The sequence below is a fragment of the Telmatherina bonti genome, assembly GCF_933228915.1.
Source record: "Telmatherina bonti genome assembly, chromosome: 19".
Classification (NCBI taxonomy): Eukaryota; Metazoa; Chordata; class Actinopteri; order Atheriniformes; family Telmatherinidae; genus Telmatherina; species Telmatherina bonti.
This window is the reverse complement of record NC_136617.1, coordinates 25,387,004-25,400,704: the sequence shown is the minus strand read 5'-3', so window position 1 is coordinate 25,400,704 and position 13,701 is coordinate 25,387,004. Positions and strand designations below refer to the sequence as shown.

General features: G+C 39.0%; 1 protein-coding gene across 1 annotated transcript in view; it reads right to left on the bottom strand.

Annotated features, from left to right (window-relative positions):
* adgrb2 (adhesion G protein-coupled receptor B2) overlaps positions 1-13,701 on the bottom strand; it is a gene marked incomplete at both ends in the record, with an annotated part of 173,106 nt that overhangs the window by 32,957 nt on the left and 126,448 nt on the right. Inside the window, 7 exons of the mRNA XM_079258835.1 lie at positions 2,988-3,086; positions 4,788-4,873; positions 8,312-8,378; positions 10,358-10,427; positions 12,123-12,273; positions 12,796-12,898; positions 13,252-13,355. Of these exons, the coding sequence (XP_079114961.1) occupies positions 2,988-3,086; positions 4,788-4,873; positions 8,312-8,378; positions 10,358-10,427; positions 12,123-12,273; positions 12,796-12,898; positions 13,252-13,355 (680 nt within the window). The remainder of the gene's footprint in view (positions 1-2,987; positions 3,087-4,787; positions 4,874-8,311; positions 8,379-10,357; positions 10,428-12,122; positions 12,274-12,795; positions 12,899-13,251; positions 13,356-13,701) is intronic.

The window sequence follows — 13,701 nt, the reverse complement described above, 5'->3', positions numbered from 1 at the left end:
GGAATGACACAAAGGCTTCTGGAGTGAGAAGTTAGACTCCAATTTCAAATGTTCATGCTGTGTGAGCACAAATTCATAGTTTTCTAACTGTCACTCGCACAAGTTTCTCTAACTACATTGCGAAGCACTAATGTCCCTGTCGAGGCGTATAAAAGCGAGGAGTAAAAGAGAAGAAAAGCGAGTTAAGTCAAGGCTGCACCTGTGGTTTGTGTGGCTATTGATTGATTCAGCTCACACTAGCTGGTTGAGTGATATACAATCAAAGAAAACAACTATTACTGAAAGGTAGATTTCAAAATGAGTTAAATAATGTGTGAACCCTTTCAGTTGAATCATCTTTTTCTTTTTGTCTTCAAATGAATAGGTTAATAGATGTTTATTTCAACATGTCACATGAAAATACACACTCCAAATTAATTTAAAAAAGGAGAAAATGATCTGCAGTATCACCTTTTCAATTCAAAGCTTTTACATGAAAGAATACAACTTTTTTCTGTCGCGACGTCTCGAAGGATCTCAGATAATAAAAACACATAACAAACGACACTGTGCCGTTATCGTCTCAGAAAAATGAAACACTAAACTTACTGCTTTCAATAAAATCACCATGGTAAGCAGGCAGGTAAATCAAATGCACTTGATTAGCTGTTGTTCAGTAAAACCGATCCTCTCTGAATGAAAAGGTTTTAGGAGTTTGCTGGTCTGGAGCATTCATGAATGTGTTAAGGAGGAAAGACATCAGAAATTACCTTCCACCACTAAACTGTCACTGGACTTAGGCTGTATAAAACTCTACCTCTGTATTTTTAATCATAGTTAGCAATAAAACTTTCTTAAATTTAAAATATTTTATAGTAAATGTAACTAAATACCGCATTTCCGTACTCGTACATTACAGTATTTATCACACCAGGTAATGGGTTTCAAATATGTCAAACATGATTATTGACAAAAGTATATTTACCGGTTCAAACGGCTGTTAAGTAGAAATCCCCAAATTATTTTGTCAAAATATTTAGATGGTTCAAATGGGGCATGAGTTCCCATTTTCTCCAGCAATTTATGTGAAAATGACAACGCTAAAGCCCGTGAACAAATATGTAATCATTTTACTATTTGTATCTAAACAATATTGAAGTAAACAGCAGATGTTACACAGCCTGCTTTCTTTATTTAATAAGGCTTTGGTGAGGATTTCTGCAGACAGATTGAAGAAAGTTTATTCAAGCAGGATATCGCAAGCAGCAGGTGGAGGAAGAGCAATCATGTGAATGTAAATTCCCATGTCTAATGACTGTCTCAGTTTATAGACAGGAAAACAAAAAGACGTTAATAAATACGCTTTGTTTTTTCGCAGAAAGTAAACAAAGAAAAAAAAAGGCTTTATTCACTTGTTACTTAAAACAGGCAATCTTTTGCTGTTACCCTCCAATCGAAGCAGCCAATCATCCCTCAACAAATAAAACCTGAGCTTGTGCTTTAGACTGAGTACTTTCCCAAAATAAATACAAAGCCACGATGAACGATTTGCACTGGAAAGTGGTTAAATATGCAGCAAACATTTGCGACTGAAAAGGAAGGAAACTGTTTGTACTGATTGTGAAACCATGACGACGACACACAGAGCATCAATCAAGTGTTCAAAGAGACATTAGCATGGACATTTTTTCCTTGGTACACACTTATATTTCAAAATGTCACCCTGTGATATACGGTGTTGCAATGTGAACTCTATGTAGTGTACTCTGTCGCTTTAATTCTCAGAATACTTCTGAGGTGTATCAAGTGTCTTTTTTTTTTTTTATTTAAATCTCTCACAGAGATAGAGATCACTACTTTGATAATGTTGACTTATTTTAAATCCTGTAATTTGGCTTAAAACCTCAATAAAGCTAAATGATTTTACAGAATTACTTCAAAACACAACTGACCTGAAACTGAACTAAAAAAAAAAAAAGAACAGTTTTAAGTCCTAATTTTGCATTTAAGTGTCTGTAACTAATGTTACATTTTCTTTTTCTTGTCTTTCCAAACCCAACTAGGTAGCGCTGTGTTGTAGAATTTTCAGCGATTGAAGCCAGATTGAAGAAAGAACAAAAACATGCTATCATTACAGAAATTGCTCCAGTGATTGGATTACATCGCAGATGGCTGCTGTTTTACTGAACTTTGTAAATCCAGTTTTATTAACCGTACACCTGCGGCAGGAAGAATGTAACGCTCGGCTCCCTTTAGGGACATTTTCAGTTGTGTTTTATCTCACTTCCAGCTGTCTGCTGGAAATCTGAATTGACATAATTGCTCTTAATTGCGGAATTTAATTTTAGCCATTTTATATTAGAAGCCTGTCCTTTATCAAAGCTTGCTATTCGTCTGACTGACTTTAACTTGGCTCTGTGTTTTCAGTTTCTCTCGCTAGTAGAAAATCTGAAAAAAAATGCCCCCAACGTTGTCTGCTTTGTCCGTTTTTGTTTTCCCCTTCGGTTATTTACCTTCGTTTGATAGGTGATGTGTTGCTGTGACCACTTGTTTAAAGAGATTACAGTTATAGGAGGGCAAAGTTCAAACAATTACAGTAATGTGCTCAACAGCAGTACAGTTTGCCTAATCGACGACCAGCTGGGAATTCCGCTGCATCGATGGGTTAAGCCTCTGCTTTGCCGCACTCCAAACAAGTTTAACAGAACCTCTAAAAAGGATTCGCAAACACAGGTTAGCTTACTGCACCCGAAGGAAAAACCAATTTGGAGCAAAATGCTAATCTCATTACACTGAGCTCATTTTATATGCGGGTGCGCTTCCCCCCTATTTGGTTAGTTTGGTTTTGCTCTCCGGACAAGTCTGAACGTCGCCTTGCATCATTATCGACAGCTAGAGATTAAAAGATGAAGCAGAGAGGAAGTCGTTAAGGAGAGGCTGATGGGAAGTAAGAGATGAAGAAGAGAGAGGAGGAACAGAGAGAAAGAGCGAGATGAAGATGGACTAACATGGCGCTGCTGGCAGTCGAGCTGGACATAGCGGTGCTCGAGATCACGCCACACTTGGAGCATTTCAGGAGCAGTCGGCTACGAGCCTCCGCTGGGACACTTTGGGACACACACACGCAGACACACACATACCCATACATGTGAGGAAGTGAGGGAGGGGAAAAGGGGGGGGGGGGGGGGGGGGGGGGAAGGAGGGAAGGGTGAAACCACAAGAACCAGTAATAGAAACAGGTGGATGTGAGGGTGGCACAGTTGCAAAAGAATACAAAGAAACAAAAGTCAAAGTGGACACAACAGAGGGGGGAGGGTGGAAAATAAAGAACAAAAAGAAGGGAAAGGGGGAGGGAGAAAAGAAAGAAAGAAAGAAAGAAAGGCAAATTAAAACCAGATCTTAAAAAGTAGCAGCAATGAAAAACAGTCAGAATACAAAGATTGATTCAAAGCAAGTAGAGAGAACGTGAGAGACGGACACTGTAATGTTCCAGCAGTCATGTGGATTAACAGATTACAGACAGGAAATGCACCGACCGTTTGATTCCAACCTGCTAATGCATGCAGGTTTAGGTGCTTTTTATCCGTACATGACTCAGTACATACCGCACTTTGATGAGAGCAACAGAGACAAAGGAGGCTGCGCTGGTTGTTTACTTACAGTTGACTACTCCGATGAAGAGGAAGTGTGTCCCCGCGTGTGTGTTTGCGTTGTGCATGTACGTACAAGTGCAGAATGATGGGCCATGCACAGGCAGCATCCCATCACAGCTCATTGCCTTGGTGCCAGCCACATCCCTATGGCTTCATACGGAAATACATTACGCTAACGACAGCCTGTTCTGTTAATAACATCACCGACTAAAGTGTGTACGTCTCTGTGTGTGTGTGTGTGTTAGCATTTACAAAAGGTAACAGTGCACATGTGGCTTTTCTTCTATGCACACACTCCAGAGAATCTGAAGGGAAAGCTGCTTAATACATGGATAAGGTCGTGGACTTTTCCTGGAACAAAGACAGCCACACCTGCCTGTGTGCGGTTGTGTGTTTCTGAAACCGGTTTAATCTCTGTGGCATGACTGAGCAAGAAAGCTAATCAACCCCCCAGGGATCCAATCTGCACTGTTAACCCGTCCCATTATAAACAAACTATCAATTTGAGTTTGTTTACCGGATGCACATTGGTGGAAATGCAATGAGACAATGAGAAAAAGAGAATGGAATTGATAAGAGAGAAAATTAAAACACCAGTTTAGCCACAAGCGCGAAGGACTTCTCCACCCGCCGCTGAAAGGTGAGATGAGAAACGTTTGCTAACAGCATTAGCAGACGCAATGCTTTATGCAAATTCACTTGCATGCATGTCAAAAATGTTTGCAATAACAAATGTGAGCATGTTTTCCAATGGTTTTCTAGATCTTATTCACATAATCCAAGTATTAACTGGGTCTAATTACCCCTCCAGCCACCACTGGTTTTCATATCTACAATATTTACCGGTCAACAAGCTGAGAAAACCACATAGAAGACATACGTGAAGGCGATGCTGGATTTATCTCACAAAACAACAGAGTTGTACTGCTTTTCATGCCAATCTGAATGAAATTATTGCATTTTCTTTATTTCCGTTAGTTCAGACTCAGGTGAAGGTTACATGTGGGTGCAGACACCCTTTAAGCAGTCTAGTTAGTTGCCATGAAAATGTCGTTTGACAGAAGCAGGAATTTATACGATATTTGTCAGTTTTCCACCAGGAATGTGTGTGTTTATGCGTGTGTATGTATGCGTGTGTGTTAGCAGTTAACTTACCCTGCTCGCTGCTTTTTCGACTTGTCTGAGATGCCATCCCGAGACATGAGCTTGTTAAACACCACGATTCCGATGAGCATGTTCACCTGAGTGAGATGGAGAAGTGAAATGAGCACAGCTCTAACAGACAGAATGGCGACAGAAAGATTTCAGCTTCTTTGTGTTTCAGCGGGTAAAAGGTGGTCTGTTTCTACATGCGCTCAGTGAATTTATATAGACATAATATTTACTGTAACATTACATTCACTCATAACTATTCTCTCTTTCAGTCTTCAGGCAAAAATAATGAAAGATTAGTACAAATATTTCTCCTTCTTTTCACTAAGTAACATCTGGAAGAATCTTTTTGTCTTCAGTCTTCCAGGTCTGAAAGTTTCTTGATATCTGTTATGAGAGCATCAGAATCAGATTCATCCTTTATTGTAACACCTCTAATAGTGATGACATTGAAGACTAATAATTGATAAAAAAAACAACAACAACAAATAAATAAATAAATAAAAAAGGTATAACGATGGTTGAAAAATAATATGTTGCAGTTTATTTCTGTGGTATTTTGACCAAACATTTGACAAACTAGAAACATTTAATGTAAACCTCAGGAAACAAGCTTTGTCTTTTAAATAGTCTCTTTTAGAATTTGAACTTGTAAAAAAAAAACTGGTGTGAAAACTAAAAAGAGTTTGGTGACTTTTGTACAGAAATAAATGAATAAATTAATGAATAAAAGAAAAAAAAAGAAAAACAAATAATGTTTTGCAAAAGGAAATAATTTATTTATTTATCCTCCAAATTACAATGAATTTTACCTGTATGTTGGACATTTACTGGTTAAATGCAAGATGTTGTCACCTCACCTTAACAGCAGCATCATTTATCTGAGGAAATGATCCAAATGATTCATTTCATATTCATTTTATTTCGTAGTAGAAGACTTGATTTTTTTAAATGATCTATTTAACTTATTTTAAAATAGTTTTTTTTTTCTTCTCGTTTTTTGTAAAAAGCAAAAACTATAGATAAATCTTACAAGCTACAATGAAAATAACCAGAAATAAGGGGATAAAAGAGATTGAAAAGGGGTTTAATTGTAAATTATAAACAATAAATACATGTTCATTGAAAATATTTAGATGATTGAGATCTGAATGACCAAATGATCATGAAATTCAATGAAAACTGGACTTAACTGCTTCACTTTCCTACTTTTCATACTAAGGAACAGTTCATAATGAATTCTGCCGAACATCTGGCTATACTGACTCTGTGATACAGACACACACACACACACACACACACACACACACACATGCACACAGATATTTGAGCAAAGACTTGTAGAGCTCTTCCACTCTGAAATCCTGTCCATCTGGAGATTTTCTTTGCTGGTGACATGTTACTTATAATCCTCACTTTCAACATCCAGCCATAGTCTTTCTCTTTCAGCTACGGGTTTCTCTGCGGAGGCTTTGATCATTCATCTGCTTGTGTTCTTTGGGTTGTCAGCGGTGAGGCGCATCAGTGACAGGTGATATTCACGGCGCTCTGCATACCTATACCTGCATGTACCTTTTCCATTGCTATTCTTATCCTGCTGCAAAAACTCAATAAAGTCTGCACGGATTCTTTCCTTTAGCTGTCAACAAGAGCAGCTCCTGGCAAAGAAGAAAAATTTTATATATTCAATAAATGGCTGCGAGAAATCCTTCGAGTTGAGCGGTTAAAGTCTAACTTTCATGTGGTCAGTTTCATTTCCAGCTTTTTTTTTTTTTTTTTTTTTTTTTTTTTTTTTGGCAGCTTTTCGCAGAAGCCCGGTTTTTTGTTGGAAGCCTCTTTCTTTTGCTACGTCTACAGTGTGATTCATCTGGCAGTTCTCACAGTTTGCTAAAAACACTTCCACGCTCTGATCTCCTCCGCTCTCAGGAGTGTGTCACCGCTGACAACTAACTGGGATGCACCAGATTGTGAGTGCACAGTTGTCATGCCAGTCATGTCTGGCCCCAGCGCTGTGAGTCAGCATCATCCTGCTCTTGTATTTGCCCAAGGCCAGGTTCATTAATTAGAGAAGAGTCCTGCGGGAAGGTCTGTGCTGCTGTACCACTCTCATTACAGCTGTTTGTTAGAGAGGGGCCCCAGCAACAACACCAAGGGGCCGGGAGCCACATCGCAGCTGGGGCGACATTATGGAGGCAGAAATGGAGGAAAGTTGGATGGCTGAAAGAAATGCAAAAAACAACTTCTGAGCAATTCTCTTGTTGGATTGTACTTAATTGCTGCAACCTTTTACACATGAAGACCCCAAATGCCATGCAATGATTCATTAGAACATGTTCCTTTCGCAACGTTGCTTGCATGTATTTTCCATTTAATTAAAGCACCAGATTCGCATCTTCCTGCAGAATCATGTATGCAAACATGTAGATTTGTGCTGATTTTAACCCATTAAGACCAGATGCAGCATTTGACTACCGCTGTTCCCACGCACAGAGGATGCCTCAGGTCAGGGTTAAATAAGTAATAGGGTTAATTTTAGGAATGAATGCGCCATTTCCTGACTATTTAACCTTAAACTAACAGTGGCCTTGCAAGCAACTGCATTATCACACCGATGAATATTCAGCACCATATAATCCCTTGTGAGACAAAGCTCTCAAGTTAGGAACTAAGATAAAAAAAATTAAAAAAAAACTCCTTGTAAGCCATAGCCATTGTGTGCCACCCAGTAGCAGCATCATGGCACCAATGACCGTGCTAAAGTTGAACATTCTACATCCACAACTATTAAGCTCACTGAGTGAGGGAAATATCAACCCATGGATTAATTTAGGAGGAATTAGCTCAGCCACATAAACCAGTACGGAAAAACAGATAATTAAAACACCACTGAGACGCAATCAATGGGCTCAGTGTAGCAGCAGAGGGATGCAGAGCTGTATTTAAATCTATTTTGAATAAAAAATAAAGAAAAAGTAAATGAATAAATAAATAAATGCATCATAGGACATGGTAAAAACAAAAAGTGTATTGTTGTGTTTGTGGCTCTTACTGTCAGTCACATATTAATGTCGAAAGTGAGGCTGGAGCCTCAGATGAGACTGACTCATGCTTTAAACGTACACATTGGAGCGAAAGATTCAGTGTTAGCAATAGACTATAATTCATCGCAGATGTGTTGCATTGCCAAAAGCTCTCATCTGCTAGAACATATTTTGATTTTTTCTTTTCTTTTTTTTTTTTTTTCCTAGGCTGACATTTCAACCTCGAGGATCAAAGCTCTCAGCTCATCATTTTGTTGTGTACATCGCGGGTGTGTATGCTGGCATGCGCATGGGACAGAGAGGGGCAAGGCAAATCCTCAGAGGTTAACACACTGCTATCTAAAAGCTCTGAGCCGGCGGGGAGGGGCTAACTATATAAGAAAATATTTGCAGAATTACGCGAATGACCTCTGAGAGTTGGGAGGCTGGTCGAACTGACAGCGAAGAGGGAAATTCTGTAAGAGAGAGAACGCCAGGCAGACTCACCAACACAATGACAGCAGCAGGACCGACGAAGGCATAAAGCAGGCCGCCCTCCAAAGATAACCAGCAGCTGCAGGGGGAACAGGAGAAGCGCAAAACAGATTCAGGCCTCACATTTTTGACTTGAGTGCCAAGTACTTAACCGCAGCATGCTTCACGCACATTAAATTAAGAATTCCATCTCATTGGTGAGGGGTAAAAACATTTCACTGTATGAGGAAACACATCTGTCTGGTAATAATGACCCCAGAGCTTAACAGATATATGATGTGCAAAAGCTAAAATACATCCTCAAACTAGAAATTTAATTTGGTGTGAGAGCCATTGAGAGTTAATGAGATTAAACTTGTCCTCCAGTGATGTCATCAAAGCGTGTTAAAGCCCCTCTGTCATTCTAAATGCCACTAAAAATAGAAAACCACAAAGGAAAAAAAAGGTATTAAAGCAAAGTTGTTGCATTATTAATGATTAAAGTCAAGTGAATGGTAAAATAGCATAGTAAATACCAGCGTGTGTGTGTGTTAGAAGACGTGAGTGAAGGGGAAGAAAGAAGCAGGGAAAGACCTCTGCTCATGAAAGGGGTAATAATACTTGTACAGGAATGGGGCAGAAAATGACGGAATAAAAGAAAACCTGACAAAGAAACAAAAGTAATCACAATAAAAAAAAAAAAAGCCTTTCAAGATGTTATGATAATATTCAGATAGGTTGATAACTTTTACTAATGAAAATGTCTTAAATAATTTGTATTTGATTGTAGTTTTTTTTTGTTTTCTTCTTTTTTTTTTTTTTTAAGACCTCTGTTCAGTTTATTATGAACACACTGAAATCATACTAAAGTTTCCTGCAGAATATGAATGGATGTCTAATGACTATGGGAAAAAAAAAAAAAAAAAAACCAAAAAAAAAAAAAAAACTCATAGAAATGTACTTTTTCATTTATTTTTTTTAACAAGGACATATGAATCTCATGTTTTGGCAAAATTAATCGTACTAAGGATATTTTTTATTTTTTTGTAGAAAAAAAAAGTTAATGAAAGTGGGCCATTTAGTTGCTGGAACTGTGTTTCCTATACTAAAATAATAGAATTATTAAAAAAAAGCATGTTTTTGCTCAACAGATATTCCCAAAATTTATTTAGACAAATATGTTTAGGTTTGGTCTTGCAGAAAAATATTAAAGTTTTTCCAACTTTATTTTATAACTTCATTTTCAGACATGTCTCCAAAAAAAATCTGGAGTCATGTAAAAAAAAAAAAAAGATTCCATGAACAGAAATCTATTATAAAATACAGCTTATTTTTCATGATTTTGCAATAATAATTCTTAGTAATGCCGTCAGGGTTGGATGTGTAAAAATGAAGCAAATGCTCTAAGAGGAACAATCCTGTAAAACTGGATATTGTCACCACTGAGTAACTTTTGGCTAATTATAGTCAAGATGAAGTGTAATGAAGGAAAGCAGCTGTAGCCTGGAGAGAGAGAAGCATAACTAAGCATAACTTGACATATTTACTAAGCTTGTATGTTGAAATAAAACAGAGGTAAAAGATCATTTCAGTCTTTCTAACACAGAAAATAACGTTAAAACATCTAAATGGATCATTTCAATGGAAAGAAAAAGATATTCTAGAGGTTTAATCAGAAGAGAATATTTTAGTTTTGTATAACAGCTTTCAAACAGTGAAAGTCAGGATTTAAGCACTGTTATTTTTGGACTTAGGATGTGTTTTTAGCCACATTTTGATGATAAACATAGTTAACTGAATTGGCAACAAAATGTGAATAAACAAAGCTGCTAAGTTGCCTTGTGCATTATAATTAGTCCGTGCCCGGTCCGCCCCTGTGGCATAGAATGTGAAGAAACGGATCTGAAACATTATATAGACAGAAAAATTGTTTGTTTTGCATAGTCTGCAATAATTCCAGTGAACAATACTGTGCCACCAGACCTCTGGAGCAAAAGAAGCTGGCATGAAGTGAAGATATCCTAATTGAACGGTGATTAGCATGTGAAACAAGGTGGGAGGTCTGGAAGCAATACTCACTAGCTGGCTGTGCCGTAACCTCTCGCTCTGGTGAAACCCACAGACACTGCAACAACAAGAGCTGGAAGACCTGCAGACAAACGGAGGGAGAGAAAGATCAAAAGGCTGAGACGGGGGATAAAAAGGAAGCCTTAATGGGGACGACAAAGGATGTCGGCCAAATGAGATTCTCCGGTGTGAACAGCTCCTCCCATTCAAATGCAAAGCAGCCTTGCAACTGCGTGTAACATGTGCATATATGACTGAAACTGAGTGAAGGTAACCCTCAGAGCCTGTTCATCTGCAGACTGGCAGCGTAACTATCACATATGACGTATGCATGCAGTGTGAGAACATGAGCAAATGAAAAAAAAAAGTGAGATATAACCAGCCAGTAGTGGTCAACAAGTCATGCATTAATTAGCTAAATCAAGCATTTTTGTGTGTGTGTGCAAATGAGAAGGAAAGACTGAGTGTTGCAGAATGTGTGCCAGAAAAAGAAGGAAATATGCTGTGCCTTTAATGAGCTTGGCTCTGAAATATTCATGTAATTAACAAAGCTGTGATTATGGCAGCAAATGAAAAGCAATTAGACAAAAAAAAAAAAAAAGTCTAATTAACATTAATAAATAAAATTGTGGCGAGCTGGGCCGGTCCACTAACCGCCGCACCACCACTAAGTTTTCATAACTCATCAGTAGCATCAGTTTACATACAAATCATGTGGTAAACAAACACACATGTGTACCTCAACCTTGCACGCTCTAACATGGACACGGTCACACCCCGAATCTCCCGTTTCCCCGGCAACCCGTTTCAATCACATAATTCGGGAAGGAAATTGCGAAACGGACGCGAGGAGGATAAGACGTTTGATCCCTTCCCATCCGCTCAGCTGTTTCACGCGTGTCATGTGTGTCCGTGAAAGTTTGTCAGAAAATTCTGCTGCAGCCATCGTAAACCCAACACACACTCACCGCGTCGGTATCTCACCATCTGTGACTTGTAGAGCAGTCTATGCATTCTCTGCCTCTATCAGGTAAGGGCATCAGTAACTTGGCAGATTAGACTGGTGGGATCAATACCGAGTGAAATGAGCAGATTGTGTGTGTGTGTGTGTGTGTGTGTGTGTGTGTGTGTGTGTGTGTGTGTGTGTGTGTGTGTGTTTGTGCATGTTTGGGATTGTGGTGATGCTGAGGGGCTGTAATTTGCAGGGCTATCTCAAAGCATCTTGCCGGTGTTGTGCAGATGTTATCATACGTTTTGATTATCCCTCTAACATCCCAGGTGCCTGTTGCACCAGGTTGTAGTACATTGAGAGGACGGCATAATGGAGTGACACGGTGGCTGAATAGAGAAGGTGATGTAAAGCTGAAAGGCACAGAGCAGTTATATCACCTTCCATCTGAATTCATAGTATGACACCTTATATAAATGTGTGTGGATGAGAAAATTTACATCTCCCTGAATTACAAAAAAAAAAGACATTTGAAACTGTAATAAACGGCTTTTTGGGAGATGGACCAGCAAATAATTGCATGCTGAAAAGACAAATGGGATGTAACAAGAACGAAGGGAATGAACATTGTTAGGCATAATACCGGCAGCATTTTCAACACTGCAACATAATGAGCTGTTATATTTATTTATCTATTTTTTTTTTTTTTTTTTTTGTAAAATAATACTGGCATGCACCTCTCCATCACAAATATATGTCACACCATTGTGCCTCAATCAGCAGCCTATTCACAAGAAATTCTTTGTGTGCATTATTATGGCGGCTCACCCCAGCCGAGGCACAGGAAACGCTTGCGGATGAGTCGAGATCTGGTTTTGCCGATGACGGCCAGGTAGGACTGCCATGCCTCAGTCAGCACCCAGCAGAAGGACGCCAAGAAGAAGAAATGCAGGAAGGCAGCCGTCACAGTACAGAGGCCCTAAAGGGAGTATCAAGAAAAAAAAAAAAATGGTTGAGTTAAGGGTGTCTTCCAAAACAGAAAAAAAGCATAAAAAAAAAAAATTATATATACATTTATATATATATATAAGTAGAAATAAATTGGACCCTTACAAAAAACAGCAAATGGTCAGAAAAAAAGGAGTCTGATGAAGCACAAGCTGTGTGGAGGAAATGGTGTTCAATCTGGCCAGACTGTGTTCTCCAGTTTGATCGATACTGACCACCACACAGTGAAACCTCGCTTAGTCAGACAACTTAGAGTGCTGTTTGCCAAAAATATCAGCCTGCTTCTCTGAGATCTCCACCGCGTTAACCTTGATTACTGCTGAACCACATGAGCAGTGACACTTCTGTTTCTGAAGGCACTGAAAAAGACCTGGTCAGGTGAAATGTTAACGGACGTCGTAAGCCTTTTTTTTTCTTTTACTAGTTTTAACATGGAAGCCCAGCTGGGATGTATGCGTGTTGTGTATGTAATGCATGCCTGGCTATGCTTTACCTTGCTGAGCGTTTGAGATTGTCCCACCAAAATCAATAAATTGGAGGCAAGGATGGAGAAGCAAAAATTCACCAAGATGATTGATCTCTCCGATCGAATGTACCTACAGAGCAGAGGAAGAGAGAGAGAAAAAAAAAAGTCAAACAATGACATGAAGCATAAAAGAGAACAAATGTGACGTGCGAATTACGGACAGACTGATTGGCCGGATGGCGTCATTCGGAAAACAGCAGTCATTAGCCTGATTTAGCCATCTGCCGTATTTCACCAAAACAAACAAACAGAAAAATGAAAAGACCGCTAATCATGACCATGCCGTGCTGTGGCTGAACCATTTGTTCCTCATTAAACTTTCAGAATTGGCCCCGTTATTAGCATAAATGGAGAGAAAAGCACCGCTGAGCGCAGGCGTTGGCATGACACCGTCAAATAAGTGTGTGGGGTGTGTGTACTCACCTCCAGAAGGCAGCGTAGATTAGTAGCAGGATGAGCAGAGCAGTGCAGGAGACCCCGCACCCCACCATGAGGGGCACAGAGGGCATGCTGGTAGGACCCATTTCCTAAACACAAAGAAAAATCAGGAATAGGGTTACAATCGATGTAGGTTCATTTATCAATCTCTATGTTATGTTTTTGTTAACATTTTCTTGCAGCTGCTATTAACTCTTTCCTTCCTTTTTAAATGATTGAAGTCCTTCGGTAGCTCCTGCTAATTACATACAATTATCTTTAATCAAAATTGCCATTACTGTAAATGGAGCTGTTTAATTACACATTATTAGCAGCTACCTCTGTAAGATGAATAGCAACTATCTTGACCACTGTGTTCTAACCTACAGGACCTATTACACACCTCAGAAGTATAATGATAGCATCCGTTTAGTTTTATGTATCTATGATCGACAT